Genomic DNA, 17074 nt, shown 5'->3' on the forward strand with positions numbered 1-17074 from the left:
GTGGATTTACAAGGTGCAGAGTTGGATAGAAACACAGGTAATTTTACCTCATTACCGCACTGACTCCTCACCCCCTTCCCCACTCACCCCCTTCCATTCCATTCACTTCATAAAAGAACGGAGAGACGGGGTGAGACTTCATTTCAGGAGCGCGGAGTGTAGTGTGCTTTTTTTCAGCGAGAGCAGTAACCAGGGAGCTGTTTGCAGTTTGCAGTGCGTGGGAGGAGCTGAACGGGAGCGGGCGAATTGCGCTCTGGGAAGGTGAGTGAACTGATATATTTGGGCAGCGGCTAAACCTGAGGCACTACACGTGTAGTGTCTCCCACCTGCCCTCCTCCTCTAACCAAAAAAAAAAGACTTGATAAGGAGCAGCGGACTTCAGATTCTCGGCGGGAGCAGTGGTGAGGGGTCGTTGGGAAGGTAAGTTTACCTCTTTAAAACTTTAAAAACTTACCTGGAAGGGTGACATCACAGCAAAGCAGTGACCTGATTGGCTGGTAAGGAAAGTGCTCCAATTAGCAGCAGCTGGGAGAAATTTAACTCTTCGTGCGTTGGTAAGTATTGTGATTGGTAAGTAAAATCTTTGTTCCTTTCACTTATTAATTATTTGATAGTATAGTCTGTAGTCAGTTAAGGTAAAGGGTAAAAATGGCAGGAGATCCCAGACCCGTGTTATGCTCCTCGTGCTCAATGTGGGAGTTCAGGGACGCGGCCGATGCCCCTGACTCCTTCATGTGCACGAAGTGTGCCCAGCTGAAGCTCCTGTTAGACCGCATGACGGCTCTGGAGCTGCGGGTGGATTCACTTTGGAGCATCCGCGATGCTGAGGAGGTCGTGGATAGCACGTTCAGTGAGTTGGTCACACCGCAGATTAGGATTGGTGAGGGAGACAGGGAACGGGTGACCAAAAGGCAGAGAAAGAGCAGGAAGGCAGTGCAGTGTCCCCTGCGGTCATCTCCCTCCAAAACAGATATACCGTTTTGGATACTGTTGGGGGAGATCACTCACCAGGGGAAGGCAGTAGTAGCCAGGCTCATGGCACCGTGATTGGCTCTGCTGCATAGATGGCCGGGAAAAAGACTGGCAGGGCTATAGTCAGAGGGGATTCAATTGTAAGGGGAGCAGACAGGCGTTTCTGTGGTCGAAAACGAGACACCCGAATGGTATGTTGCCTCCCGGGTACTGGGGTCAGGGATGTCTCCGATCAGCTGCAGGACATACTGAAGGGGGAGGGTGAACAGCCAGTTGTCGTGGTGCATATTGGCACCAATGATATAGGTAAAAAAGGGATGAGGTCCTACAATCAGAATTTAGGGAGTCAGGAGGTAAGTTAAAAAGTAGGACCTCAAAGGTAGTAATCTCAGGATTGCTACCAGTGCCACGGGACAGTCAGAGTAGAAATTCAAGAATAGTCAGAATGAATATGTGGCTTGAGAGATGGTGCAGGAGGGAGGGGGGTCAGATTTTTGGGACATTGGATCCGGTTCTGGGGGCGGTGGGACCATTAGAAACCGGATGCTCTACACCTGGGCAGGACTGGAACCAATGTCCTAGGGGGTGTTTTTGCTAACACTGTTGGGGAGGTTTTAAACTAATGTGGCAGGGAGATGGGAACCAGATTAGGAAATTAGAGGTCAGTAAAGAAGCAGCAACTAACGCCAGTAAGGTACAAGATAATAAACTCAATGTGACTAAGGGGAAGAGTAGACAGGGAAGAGTTGATGAACGCAAAGGGACAGGTGGTCTGAGAGGTGCATTTGTTTTAATGTGAGAAGTGTAGCAGGTAAGGCAGAGGAATTTAGAACTTGGATTAGAACCTGGGAATATGATGTTATTGGTATTACTGAGACTTGGTTGAGGGAAGGGCAGGATTGGCAACTGAATATCCCAGGGTATAGATGCTTCAGGAGGGATAGAGAGGGAGGTAGAAGGGGGGGAGGAGTTTCATTACTCATCAGAGATGATATCACAGCTGTGATTAAGGAGGGCATGATGGAGGATTTGAGCACTGAGGCAATATGGGTGGAACTAAGAAATAGGAAGGGTGCAGTAACATTGTTGGGACTTTACTACAGGCCTCCCAAAAGCGAGCATGAAGTAGAGGTACAAATATGCAGACAGATTATAGAAAAATGTAGGAGCAATAGGGTGGTTGTGATGGGAGATATTAATTTCCCCAGCAGTTAATGGGACTCATGTAGTGTTGGAGGCGAAGATGGAGCAGAGTTTGTAAGGAGCATCCAGGAGAGTTTTTTTAGAGCAGTATGTAAATAGTCCAACTCGGGAAGGGCCCATACTGGACCTGGTATTGGAGAATGATCCCAGCCAGGTGGTTGATGTTTCAGTCGATGATTACTTTGGGAATAGCGATCACAATTCCGTAAGTTTTAGAATACTCATGGGCAAGGACAAGAGTGGTCCGAAAGGAAGAGTGCTAAATTGGGGAAAGGCCGAGTATAACAAAATTCGGCAGGAGCTCGGGAATGTGGATTGGGAGCAGCTGTTTAAGGGTAAATCCACATGTGAAATGTGGGAGTCTTTTAAGGAAAGGTTGATTAGAGTGCAGGACAGACATGTTCCTGTGAAAATGAGGGATAGAAATGGCAAGATTAGGGAACCATGGATGACGGGTGGAATTGTAAGACTAGCTAACATTAAAAAGGAAGCATTCATAAGATCGAGGCAACTCAAAACTGATGAAGCTTTGTAGGAATATCGGGAAAGTAGGACGAATCTCAAACGTGCAATAAAGAGGGCTAAAAGAGGTCATGAAATATCTTTGGCTAACAGGGCTAAGGAAAATCCCAAAGCCTTTTGTTCGTATGTAAGGAGCAAGAGGGTAACTAGAGAAAGGATTGGCCCACTTGAAGACAAAAGAGGGAATTTTTGCCTGGACTCAGAGGAAATGGGTGAGATTCTTAATGAGTACTTTGCATCGGTACTCACAAAGGAGAGGGACAAGACGGATGTTGAGGCTAGGGATGGGTGTTTAAATACTCTAGGTCAAGTTGTCATATGGAAGAGGGAAACTTTGGGTATTCTAAAAGACATAAAGGTGGACAAGTCCCCAGGACCGGATGGGATCTATCCCAGGTTACTGAGGGAAGCAAGGGTCGAAATAGATGGGGCCTTAACAGATATCTTTGCAGCATCCTTGAGCATGGGTGAGGTCCCGAAGGACTGGAGAATTGCTAATGTTGCCCCTTTGTTTAAGAAGGGTAGCAGGGATAATCCAAGGAATTATAGACCTGTGAGCTTGACGTCAGTGGTAGGCAAACTGTTGGAGAAGATACTGAGGGATAGGATCTATTCACATCTGGAAGAAAATAGACTTATCAGTGATAGGCAGCATGGTTTTGTGCAGGGAAGGTCATGTCTTACAAACCTAATAGAATTCTTTGAGGAAGTGACAAAGTTAGTTAATGAGGGAAGGGCTGTAGATGTCATATACATGGACTTTAGTAAGGCGTTTGATAAGGTTTCCCATGGCAGGTTGATGGAAAAAGTGAAGTCGTATGGGGTTCATTTTGTACTAGCTAGATGGATAAAGAACTGGCTGGGTAACAGGAGACAGAGAGTAGTGGTGGAAGGGAGTGTCTCAAAATGGAGAAGGGTGACTAGTGATGTTCCACAGGGATCCTTGCTGGGACCACTGTTGTTTGTGATATACATAAATGACCTGGACGAAGGTATAGGTGGTCTGATTAGCAAGTTTGCAGATGATACTAAGATTGGTGGAGTTGCAGATAGCGAGGAGGACTGTCAGAGAATACAACAAAATATAGATAGATTGCAGAGTTGGGCAGAGAAATGGCAGATGGAGTTCAATCCAGGCAAATGCGAGGTGATGCATTTTGGAAGATCAAATTCAAGAGCGGACTATATGGTAAATGGAAGGGTCCTGGGGAAAATTTATGTACAGAGAGATCTGGGAGTTCAGGTCCATTGTACCCTGAAGGTGGCAACGCAGGTTGATAGAGTGGTCAAGAAGGCATACAGCATGCTTGCCTTCATGGGACGGGGTATTGAGTAGAAGAGTCGGCAGATCATGTTACAGTTGTATAGAACTAGGTTAGGCCACATTTGGAATACTGCGTGCAGTTCTGGTCGCCACATTACCAGAAGGGTGTGGATGCTTTGGGAGGGTGCAGAGGAGGATGTTGCCTGGTATGGAGGGTGCTAGCTATGAAAAAAGGTTGAGTAGATTAGGATTGTTTTCGTTGGAAAGACGGAGGTTGAGGGGGGGACCTGATTGAGGTCTACAAAATTATGAGGCGTATGGACAGGGTGGATAGCAACAAGCTTTTTCCAAGAGTGGGGGTGTCAGTTACAAGGGGTCAAGACTTCAAGGTGAGAGGGGGAAAGTTTAAGGGAGATGTGTGTGGAATGTTTTTTACGCAGAGGGTGGTGGGTGCCTGGAACGCTTTACCAGCGGAGGTGATAGAGGCGGGCACGATAGCATCATTTAAGAAGCATCTAGACAGGTATATGAATGGGCGGGAACAGAGGGAAGTAGACCTTGGAAAATAGGAGACAGGTTTAGATAAAGGATCTGGATCGGTGCAGGCTGGGAGGGCCGAAGGGCCTGTTCCTGTGCTGTCATTTCTTTGTACTTTGTTCTTTGTATCAAAACCCAATTCCTATTCCCAACCCCTCCCATCCCCACCCAAACAACACCCCCTCACCACCTTTTCCCCACCCCCACCCCCTCAATTCCCTCTCCCCATCCCCTCCCCATCAAACCCCCATCCTCATCCCACCCCCTCGCTCTCCCCATCCCCACCCCCACCCCGTCACCATACCACCCCCTCCCCTTCCCCTCCCCATCCCCACCCCATCCACTCCTCATAGAACCCCCTCCCCATCTCACCCTCTCCCCAACCCCATCCCACCCCCTACCCTTCCCCTCCCCTCCCCCTCCTCTCTCCATCCCCAGCCCCTCCTTATCACCATCCCCACCCCATCACCATCCCCACCCCATCCCCAACACCTCCCCTCCCCTCCATATCCCCTCCCCATCCCCTCCCCCTCCCCACCCCCTCTCCATCACCGTCCCACCCCCTCCCCATCAACAACTGCTCCCCATCCCACCCCCTCCCCATCCCCAACACATCTTCTCCCCATCAACACCCCCTTCCCATTTCCAACTCCTCCTTTCCCCACCCCCACCCCATGAACAACTCCACCCCCATCCCGTCATCAACCCCTCCGCATCTCACCCCCAAACATCCCCACCCCAAAAACACCCCCTCAACCTATCCTCACCCTCTCCCCCTCAATGCATGCCCTCCCAAACCCCTCCTCTCCATCTGCACCCTGCCTCGTCTCTACCCTCATTGCCACTTCCTCATCCCACATCCGTCTCTTATCTTCACTCCGACCCACCTCCACCTTCCCAACCTGCCACTTTCCCCTTCCCATCCTGCCACTTTCCCCAATCCCACCCCCTTCCCATCCTGCCCCTCTCCCCAACCCCACCCCCTTCCCATCCTGCCCCTCTCCCCAATCCCACCCCCTTCCCATCCTGCCCCTCTCCCCAACCCCACCCCCCTTCCCCCCCCCCTCCCATCCTGCCCCTCTCCCCAACCCCACCCCCTTCCCATCCTGCCCCTCTCCCCAACCCCACCCCCTTCCCATCCTGCCCCTCTCCCCAAATCCACCCCCTTCCCATCCTGCCCCTCTCCCCAACTACACCCCCTTCCCATCCTGCCCCTCTCTCCAACCCCACCCCCTTCCCATCCTGCCCCTCTCCCCAACCCCACCCCTTCCCATCCTGCCCCTCTCCCCAACCCCACCCCTTCCCATCCTGCCCCTCTCCCCAACTCCACCCCCCTTCCCGTCCTGCACCTCTCCCCAACCCCACCCCCTCCCATCCTGCCCCTCTCCCCAACCCCACCCCCCTTCCCATCCTGCCCCTCTCCCCAACCCCACCTCCTTCCCATCCTGCCCCTCTCCCCAACCCCACCCCCTTCCCATCCTGCCCCTCTCCCCAACTCCACCCCTCTCCCCAACTCCACCCCCTTTCCATCATGCCCCTCTCCCCAACCCCACCCCTTCCCATCCTCCCCCTCTCCCCAACCCCACCCCCTTCCCATCCTGCCCCTCTCCACAACTCCACCCCCTTCCCATCCTGCCCCATTCCCCAACTCCACCCCCTTCCCATCCTGCCCCTCCCCCAACCCCACCCCTTCCCATCCTGCCCCATTCCCCAACTCCACCCCCTTCCCATCCTGCCCCTCCCCCCAACCCCACCCCCTTCCCATCCTGCCCCTCTCCCCAACCCCCTTCCCATCCTGCCCCTCTCCTCAACCCCACCCCCTTCCCATCCAGCCCCTCTCCCCAACCCCACCCCCTTCCCATCCTGCCCCTCTTCCCAACTCCACCCCTCTCCCCAACCCCACCCCCTTCCCATCATGCCCCTCTCCCCAACCCCACCCCCTTCCCATCCTGCCCCTCTCCCCAACCCCACCCCCTTCCCATCCTGCCCCTCTCCCCAACTCCACCCCCCTTCCCATCCTGCCGCTCTCCCCAACTCCACCCCCCTTCCCATCCTGCCCCTTCTCCCCAACCCCACCCCCTTCTCATCCTGCCCCTCTCCCCAACCCCACCCCCTTCCCATCCTGCCCCTCTCCCCAACCCCACTCCCTTCCCATCCTGCCCCTCTCCCCAACCCAACCCCTTCCCATCCTGCCCCTCTCCCCAACCCCACCCCCTTCCCATCCTGCCCCTCTCCCCAACTCCACCCCCTTCCCATCCTGTCCCTCTCCCCAACTCCACCCCCTTCCCATCCTGCCCCTCTCCCCAACCCCACCCCCTTCCCATCCTGCCCCTCTCCCCAACCCCACCCCATCCCAACCCCACCCCTTCCCATCCTGCCCCTCCCCCCAACCCCACCCCCTTCCCAACCCCACCCCCTTCCCATCCTGCCCCTCCCCCAACCCTCTTCCCATCCTGCCCCTCTCCCCAACCCCACCCCCTTCCCATCCTGCCCCTCTCCCAACCCCACCCCCTTCCCATCCTGCCCCTCTCCCCAACCCCACCCCCTTCCCATCCTGCCCCTCTCCCCAATCCCACCCCCTTCCCATCCTGCCCCTCTCCCCAACACCACCCCCCTTCCCCACCCCCTCCCATCCTGCCCCTCTCCCCAACCCCACCCCCTTCCCATCCTGCCCCTCTCCCCAACCCCACCCCATCCCAACCCCACCCCTTCCCATCCTGCCCCTCCCCCAACCCCACCCCCTTCCCACCCCACCCCCTTCCCATCCTGCCCCTCCCCCAACCCTCTTCCCATCCTGCCCCTCTCCCCAACCCCACCCCCTTCCCATCCTGCCCCTCTCCCCAACCCCACCCCCTTCCCATCCTGCCCCTCTCCCCAACCCCACCCCCTTCCCATCCTGCCCCTCTCCCCAATCCCACCCCCTTCCCATCCTGCCCCTCTCCCCAACACCACCCCCCCTTCCCCACCCCCTCCCATCCTGCCCCTCTCCCCAACCCCACCCCCTTCCCATCCTGCCCCTCTCCCCAACCCCACCCCCTTCCCATCCTGCCCCTCTCCCCAACTCCACCCCCTTCCCATCCTGCCCCTCTCCCCAACCCCACCCCCTTCCCATCCTGCCCCTCTCCCCAACCCCACCCCCTTCCCATCCTGCCCCTCTCCCCAACCCCACCCCCTTCCCATCCTGCCCCTCTCCCCAATCTCATTCCTTCTTTCCACTCCACACCCACTGGCTCCTTCTATTCCAAGCCCTTTGGCCACTTGCTGACTGGATGAAGCTGTGCAAGAGGAGCTGACTCTGATTTGGGAGGTGATGTCACTCACCTGTCTGTTATGTATCTGTCTGTCAACATAGATCTGACCTTCAGTAATAAATCCTGTCAGATCAGGAATGGGGTGGGTGATATCTGGAACAAATCAAACAGTCTCCACACAGTTAGTATGCATTGGATTACCACACTCTCTGCACCACAGTGCGTTCAGGCACTTGATTCGGAACACGTTCCTTTAACAGTGGGACGTTGTGACTCGCTGCATGGTCAGGGTGTACACAGTCTGCACGCGCTCTCTTCACCATTTGATGAGGAAGAGAATGGTGTGCACGACGATAGCGAGGTGACACCAGACGTGATGAAGGGATGCTTTCCTTGCTCCGTGTTTCATTTAAATAAATGAACATCTCTATTTCTCTCCAGTGATCAGACACCTTACGGCACTAATTATCCCACAACCGGCTCTGCATCACTTTTACATAGATGTAATTGACAGTGCAGTAGGAGGCCATTCGGCCCATCGAGCCTGCACCGGCCCTTGGAAAGAGCACCCTACTTAGGCCCACACATCTACCCTATCCCCGTAACCCAGTAACCCCACCTAACATTTTGGACACTAAGGGCAATTTAGCCAATCCACCTACCCCTGAACATCTTTGGACTGTGGGAGGAAACCAGAGCACCCGGAGGAAACCCACGCAGACACAGGGAGTGTGCCAACTCCACACAGACAGTCACCCGAGGCCGGAATTGAACCTGGGTCCCTGGAGCTGTGAGGCAGCAGTGCTAACCACTGTGCCACCGTGCCGCCTCTACCATCCTCCAAGCTGTCACCTGGAAACCATTGCCCCATGCCCACACTTCAAGATGAGAACCAAGACACATTGTTTGAACATTGCCACAGACATCAGGACCTCAATGTTAGAATCAGACCTCTGGCATGTGCTCCGCTCAGTCGTGACGGCAGCTTCACGTCTTGTGTGCCTCAATGAGGAGCACGTGCCCCCTGAAATACAGGTACAAGTCTCCAACCCAGAGATCCGGGGGGAAGAGATTAAACACCAGCCCCATTTACTCTCAGATCAGGGCAAAAGATTGCAGTTCAATCTATATGTGATTGTTTGATCAGTGTGTGATTGTATGATTAGTGTGTGATTGTATGATTAGTGTGTGATTGTATGATCAGTGTGTGACCGAGTAATCGGTGTGTGATTGTATGATCTGTGTGAGATTGTATAATCGGTGTGTGATTGTATGATCGGTGTGTGATTGTATGATCGGTGTGTGATTGTATGATCGGTGTGTTATTGTATGATCGGTGTGTGACCGAATGATCGGTGTGTGACCGAATGATCGGTGTGTAATTGTATGATCTGTGTGTGATTGTATGATCGGTGTGTGACCGAATGATCGGTGTGTGATTGTATGATCTGTGTTTGATTGTATGATCGGTGTGTGATTGTATGATCGGTGTGTGACCGAATGATCGGTGTGTGACCGAATGATCGGTGTGTAATTGTATGATCTGTGTTTGATTGTATGATCGGTGTGTGATTGTATGATCTGTGTGTGATTGTATGATCGGTGTGTGATTGTATGATCGGTGTATGATTGTATGATCTGTGTTTGATTGTATGATGGGTGTGTGATTGTATGATCGGTGTATGATTGTATGATCTGTGTTTGATTGTATGATCGGTGTGTGATTGTATGATCGGTGTATGATTGTATGATCTGTGTTTGATTGTATGATGGGTGTGTGATTGTATGATCGGTGTATGATTGTATGATCTGTGTTTGATTGTATGATCGGTGTGTTATTGTATGATCGGTGTATGATTGCATGATCTGTGTTTGATTGTATGATCGGTGTGTGATTGTATGATCGGTGTGTGACCGAAAGATCGGTGTGTGATTGTATGATCGGTGTGTGATTGTATGATCGGTGTGTGATTGTATGATCGGTGTGTGATTGTATGATCGGTGTGTTATTGTATGATCGGTGTGTTATTGTATGATCGGTGTGTGATTGCATGATCGGTGTGTGATTGTATGATCGGTGTGTGATTGTATGATCGGTGTGTGACCGAATGATCGGTGTGTGATTGCATGATCGGTGTGTGATTGTATGATCGGTGTGTGATTGTTAGATCGGTGTGTGATTGCATGATCGGTGTGTGATTGCATGATCGGTGTGTGATTGTATGATCAGTGTGTGATTGGTGTGTGATTGTATGATCGGTGTGTGACCGAATGATCGGTGTGTGATTGTATGATCTGTGTTTGATTGTATGATCGGTGTGTGATTGTATGATCGGTGTGTGATTGTATGATCGGTGTGTGATTGTATGATTGGTGTGTGACCGAATGATCGGTGTATGATTATATGATCTGTGTTTGATTGTATGATCGGTGTGTGATTGTATGATCGGTGTATGATTGTATGATTTGTGTTTGATTGTATGATCGGTGTGTGATTGTATGATTGGTGTGTGACCGAAAGATCGGTGTGTGATTGTATGATCGGTGTGTGATTGTATGATCGGTGTGTGATTGTATGATCGGTGTGTGATTGTATGATCGGTGTGTGATTGTATGATCGGTGTGTGATTGCATGATCGGTGTGTGCTTGTATGATCGGTGTGTTATTGTATGATCGGTGTGTGATTGCAGGATCGGTGTGTGATTGTATGATCGGTGTGTGATTGTATGATCGGTGTGTGATTGTATGATTGGTGTGTGATTGTATGATCAGTGTGTGATTGTATGATCTGTGTGTGACCGAATGATCGGTGTGTGATTGTATGTTCGGTGTGTGATTGTATGTTCGGTGTGTGATTGTATGATCGGTGTGTGACCGAATGATCGGTGTGTGATTGTATGATCGGTGTGTGATTGTATGATCGGTGTGTGACCGAATGATCGGTGTGTGATTGTATGATCGGTGTGTGATTGTAGGATCTGTGTGGGATTGTAGGATCTGTGTGGGATTGTATGATCGGTCTGTGATCGAATGATCGGTGTGTGATTGAAAGATCTGTATGGGATTGTAGAATCTGTGTGCGATTGTATGATCGGTGTGTGATTGTATGATCAGTGTGTGATTGTATGAAGTGTGTGATTGTATGATCGGTGTGTGATCGTATGATCAGTGTGTGATCGTATGATCGTTGTGTAATTGTATGATCGTTGTGTAATTGTATGATCGGTTTGTGATTGTATGATCGTTGTGTGATTGTATGATCGTTGTGTGATTGTATGATCAGTGTGTGATTGGTGTGTAATTGTATGATTGGTATGTAATTGTATGATCGGTGTGTGATTGTATGATCGTTGTGTAATTGTATGATCGGTGTGTGATTGTATGATCGGTGTGTAACCGAATGATCGGTGTGTAATTGTATGATCGTTGTGTGATTGTATGATCGGTGTGTGATTGTATGATCAGTGTGTGATTGGTGTGTGATTGTATGATCGGTGTGTGATTGTATGATCGGTGTGTGATTGTATGATCGTTGTGTAATTGTATGATCGGTGTGTGATTGTATGATCGGTGTGTGATTGTATGATCGGTGTGCGATTGTATGATCGGTGTGTGATTGAATGATCGGTGTGTGATTGTAGGATCTGTATGGGATTGTAGGATCTGTATGGGATTGTATGATCGGTGTATGATTGTATGAAGTGTGTGATTGTATGATCAGTGTGTGATTGGTGTGTGATTGGTGTGTGATTGTATGATCAGTGTGTGATTGGTGTGTGATTGGTGTGTGATTGTATGATCGGTGTGTGATTGTATGATCGGTGTGTGACCGAATGATCGGTGTGTGATTGTAGGATCTGTGTGGGATTGTATGATCGGTGTATGATTGTATGAAGTGTGTGATTGTATGATCAGTGTGTGATTGTATGATCGGTGTGTGACCGAATGATCGGTGTGTGATTGTATGGTCAGTGTGTGATTGGTGTGTGATTGTATGATCGGTGTGTGATTGTATGATCAGTGTGTGATTGGTGTGTGATTGTATGATCGGTGTGTGACCGAATGATCGGTGTGTGATTGTATGATCTGTGTTTGATTGTATGATCGGTGTGTGATTGTATGATCGGTGTGTGATCGTATGATCAGTGTATGATTGTATGATCTGTGTTTGATTGTATGATCGGTGTGTGATTGTATGATCGGTGTGTGACCGAATGATCGGTGTGTGATTGTATGATCGGTGTATGATTGTATGATCTGTGTTTGATTGTATGATCGGTGTGTGATTGTATGATCGGTGTATGATTGTATGATCTGTGTTTGATTGTATGATCGGTGTGTGATTGTATGATCGGTGTATGATTGTATGATCTGTGTTTGATTGTATGATCGGTGTGTGATTGTATGATTGGTGTGTGACCGAAAGATCGGTGTGTGATTGTATGATCGGTGTGTGATTGTATGATCGGTGTGTGATTGTATGATCGGTGTGTGATTGTATGATCGGTGTGTGATTGTATGATCGGTGTGTGATTGCATGATCGGTGTGTGCTTGTATGATCGGTGTGTTATTCTATGATCGGTGTGTGATTGCATGATCGGTGTGTGATTGTATGATCGGTGTGTGATTGTATGATTGGTGTGTGATTGTATGATCAGTGTGTGATTGTATGATCTGTGTTTGATTGTATGATCGGTGTGTGATTGTATGATCGGTGTATGATTGTATGATCTGTGTTTGATTGTATGATCGGTGTGTGATTGTATGATTGTATGATCTGTGTTTGATTGTATGATCGGTGTGTTATTGTATGATCGGTGTATGATTGTATGATCTGTGTTTGATTGTATGATCGGTGTGTGATTGTATGATCGGTGTGTGACCGAAAGATCGGTGTGTGATTGTATGATCGGTGTGTGATTGTATGATCGGTGTGTGATTGTATGATCGGTGTGTTATTGTATGATCGGTGTGTGATTGCATGATCGATGTGTGATTGTATGATCGGTGTGTGATTGTATGATCGGTGTGTGACCGAATGATCGGTGTGTGATTGTATGATCGGTGTATGATTGTATGATCTGTGTTTGATTGTATGATCGGTGTGTGATTGTATGATCGGTGTATGATTGTATGATCTGTGTTTGATTGTATGATCGGTGTGTGATTGTATGATCGGTGTATGATTGTATGATCTGTGTTTGATTGTATGATCGGTGTGTGATTGTATGATTGGTGTGTGACCGAAAGATCGGTGTGTGATTGTATGATCGGTGTGTGATTGTATGATCGGTGTGTGATTGTATGATCGGTGTGTGATTGCATGATCGGTGTGTGCTTGTATGATCGGTGTGTTATTGTATGATCGGTGTGTGATTGCATGATCGGTGTGTGATTGTTTGATCGGTGTGTGATTGTATGATCGGTGTGTGATTGTATGATCGGTGTGTTATTGTATGATCGGTGTGTGATTGTATGATTGGTGTGTGATTGTATGATCAGTGTGTGATTGTATGATCTGTGTGTGATTGTATGATCAGCATGTGACCGAATGATCGGTGTGTGATTGTATGTTCGGTGTGTGATTGAATTATCAGTATGTGACCGAATGATCGGTGTGTGATTGTATGATCGGTGTGTGATTGTATGATCGGTGTGTGACCGAATGATCTGTGTGTGATTGTATGATCGGTTTGTGATTCTATGATCGGTGTGTGATTGTAGGATATGTGTGGGATTGTAGGATCTGTGTGGGATTGTATGATCGGTCTGTGATCGAATGATCGGTGTGTGATTGAAAGATCTGTATGGGATTGTAGGATCTGTGTGTGATTGTATGATCGGTGTGTGATTGTATGATCAGTGTGTGATTGTATGAAGTGTGTGATTGTATGATCGGTGTGTGATCGTATGATCAGTGTGTGATCGTATGATCGTTGTGTAATTGTATGATCGTTGTGTAATTGTATGATCGGTGTGTGATTGTATGATCGTTGTTTGATTGTATGATCGTTGTGTGATTGTATGATCAGTGTGTGATTGGTGTGTAATTGTATGATTGGTGTGTAATTGTATGATCAGTGTGTGATTGTATGATCGTTGTGTAATTGTATGATCGGTGTGTGATTGTATGATCGGTGTGTGATTGTATGATCGGTGTGTGATTGTATGATCGGTGTGCGATTGTATGATCGGTGTGTGATTGAATGATCGGTGTGTGATTGTAGGATCTGTATGGGATTGTAGGATCTGTATGGGATTGTATGATCGGTGTATGATTGTATGAAGTGTGTCATTGTATGATCAGTGTGTGATTGGTGTGTGATTGGTGTGTGATTGTATGATCAGTGTGTGATTGGTGTGTGATTGGTGTATGATTGTATAATCGGTGTGTGATTGTCTGATCGTTGTGCAATTGTATGATCGGTGTGTGACCGAATGATCGGTGTGTGATTGTAGGATCTGTGTGGGATTGTATGATCGGTGTATGATTGTATGGAGTGTGTGATTGTATGATCAGTGTGTGATTGGTGTGTGATTGTATGACCGGTGTGTGACCGAATGATCGGTGTGTGATTGTATGATCAGTGTGTGATTGGTGTGTGATTGTATGATCGGTGTGTGATTGTATGATCAGTGTGTGATTGGTGTGTGATTGTATGATCAGTGTGTGATTGGTGTGTGATTGTATGATCGGTGTGTGATTGTATGATCAGTGTGTGATTGGTGTGTGATTGTTTGATTGGTGTGTGATTGTATGATCAGTGTGTGATTGTATGATCGGTGTGTGACCGAATGATCGGTGTGTAATTGTATGATCGTTGTGTGATTGTATGATCGGTGTGTGATTGTATGATCAGTGTGTGATTGGTGTGTGATTGTATGATCGGTGTGTGATTGTATGATCGGTGTGTGATTGTATGATCGGTGTGTGATTGTGTGATCGGTGTGTGATTGTATGATCAGTGTGTGATTGTATGATCGGTGTGTGATTGTATGATCGGTGTGTGATTGTATGATCGGTGTGTGATTGTATGATCCGTGTGTGATTGTGTGATTGTATGATCGGTGCGGTACTGTATGATCGGTGTGTGATTGTATGATCGGTGTGTGATTGTATGATCGGTGCGTGATTGTATGATCGGTGCGGTACTGTATGATCCGTGTGTGATTGTATGATCGGTGTGTGATTGTGTGAGCGGTGTGTGATTGTATGATCAGTGTGTGATTGTATGATCAGTGTGTGATTGTATGATCAGTGTGTGATTGTATGATCAGTGTGTGATTGTATGATCAGTGTGTGATTGTATGATCAGTGTGTGATTGTATGATCAGTGTGTGATTGTATGAGCGGTGTGTGATTGTATGATCAGTGTGTGATTGTATGATCAGTGTGTGATTGTATGATCAGTGTGTGATTGTATGATCGGTGTGTGCTTGCATGATCGGTGTGTGATTGTATGATCGGTGTGTGATTGTGTGATCAGTGTGTGATTGTATGATCAGTGTGTGATTGTATGATCGGTGTGTGCTTGCATGATCGGTGTGTGCTTGCATGATCGGTGTGTGATTGTATGATCGGTGTGTGATTGTATGATCAGTGTGTGATTGTATGATCGGTGTGTGCTTGCATGATCGGTGTGTGCTTGCATGATCGGTGTGTGATTGTATGATCGGTGTGTGATTGTGGACACTCAGGGAAGGAAATCTGCTGTCCTAACCGTGTCTGGCTGGCATGTGACTCCAGACCCCACAGCAGTGTGGTTGACTCTGAAATGGCCGAGCGAGTCAATCAGTCCAAGGGCAATTAGGGATGGGAATGAAATGCTGGCCTAGCCAGCGACGCCCATATCCCATGACAGAATAAAAACAATCCGAGTGAACATATGACAGAGGTCAAAGTGTCCATGAGCAGCCTGGAACGTTCTATGCCAGGATTCTGGCGGGATTGTTTAACGGTCAATGGTTTTGGCTCTGATTATTCACTGACCGTCATTGGGCATGGTGAGGATGGGGATTTGTGTGATGGAACCATTCCTTCCCTCCACTCGCCCCGCTCGCTCGTAGATTGTGGCCAAGTCCGTGTACATGTAGCCGGGAAAACCCCGTCTGCCGGGAACTTCCTCACGGGCTGCGGATACCTGGGGAGCAGAGTGGGGGGAGGAGCGGGAATGAGCAGGAGGGAGGATGGGGGAGGGGGGGAGCAATGGGGAAATGGAGGGGCCGGAAATAAAGTGTTAGACTCCACAACACATCAAATATCATCGGTTCTATTTCATGACAGTCACCAAATACAAACTGGACCAGTTGATCTATTCAGCCCATCTAATTCTCTTATCCCCGTTGTTCCCTTCTGCACACCAAACTCTGATTATGCTTCCCTTCCACCCCGAATAACTGAAATTCCTTCTCTCCATTCGGAAGGCTAAACCTGCCACAGTTTGCCCGATATGCTCGCACATGTAATTTGGAAAGGGCCTTGCACAATCTTCCTCCTGTGATATTTTGTGAACGTGTAGAGAATTACTAAGGTCAAATGAAAGCTCTCATCAGCGTTTCATTCAGGCACCTTGTGCAACCTGTTTTAATTGCTGTACTTGCTTAAATGCTGTTCGTCTCCAGCCTTTCCAGTTCCCATGATAGTCATCAATGTAAAGTGCTCATCAGCCGCCCTGGAGGCTATGGGAAATGCAAATCTTTCAACCCCCAGCCCACACCCTCCCTCACACGCCCACCCGATTAAAAGGTTCCCAGATTTGTTGTATTCATTTTCCCCAACATGCCGTAGCGGCATTTGAACTCACAACCCCATTGAGATTGCTGGGCTGAATCCTGCCTCTATCTTCTGTCGGTTATTCACCCACTATTCCATGGTTTACGATCGCTTCTCTCCTTCTCCTTGTCACCTTTGAACTGTGAACCTTTCCCTCTGCGTCTTGGCTTAAAATGGTTTCTCACCCCGCGCAGGGCCTCGATTTCTCACGTCGAGCAGGGCCTAAATTTCTCACCTCACGCAGGGCCTCTGTTACTCACTCCGTGCAGGATATCTGTTACTCACCTCACACAGGGCCTCTGTTACTCACCTCACACAGGGCCTCTGTTACTCACCTCACGCAGGGCCTCTGTTACTCACTCCGTGCAGGATATCTGTTACTCACCTCACGCAGGGCCTCTGTTACTCACCTCACACAGGGCCTCTGTTACTCACCTCACGCAGGGCCTCTGTTACTCACCTCACACAGGGCCTCTGTTACTCACTCCGTGCAGGATATCTGTTACTCACCTCACGCAGGGCCTCTGTTACTCACTCCGTGCAGGATATC

At 49.0% G+C, this 17074-nt stretch overlaps 1 protein-coding gene across 3 annotated transcripts in view; it reads right to left on the reverse strand.

The window, feature by feature from the left end:
* The window catches only part of LOC119963812 (V-type proton ATPase subunit B), a 62944-nt gene that overhangs the window by 4722 nt on the left and 41148 nt on the right, over nucleotides 1-17074 (reverse strand). For all 3 annotated transcript variants that reach the window (XM_038793117.1, XM_038793119.1, XM_038793118.1), the window contains 2 exons: nucleotides 15742-15892; nucleotides 7820-7902 (listed from right to left, as the gene is read on the reverse strand). In XM_038793117.1, coding sequence (XP_038649045.1) covers nucleotides 7820-7902; nucleotides 15742-15892 — 234 coding nt within the window. The remainder of the gene's footprint in view (nucleotides 1-7819; nucleotides 7903-15741; nucleotides 15893-17074) is intronic.

Source organism: Scyliorhinus canicula, chromosome 3 (genome assembly GCF_902713615.1).
Source record: "Scyliorhinus canicula chromosome 3, sScyCan1.1, whole genome shotgun sequence".
Taxonomy (NCBI): Eukaryota; Metazoa; Chordata; class Chondrichthyes; order Carcharhiniformes; family Scyliorhinidae; genus Scyliorhinus; species Scyliorhinus canicula.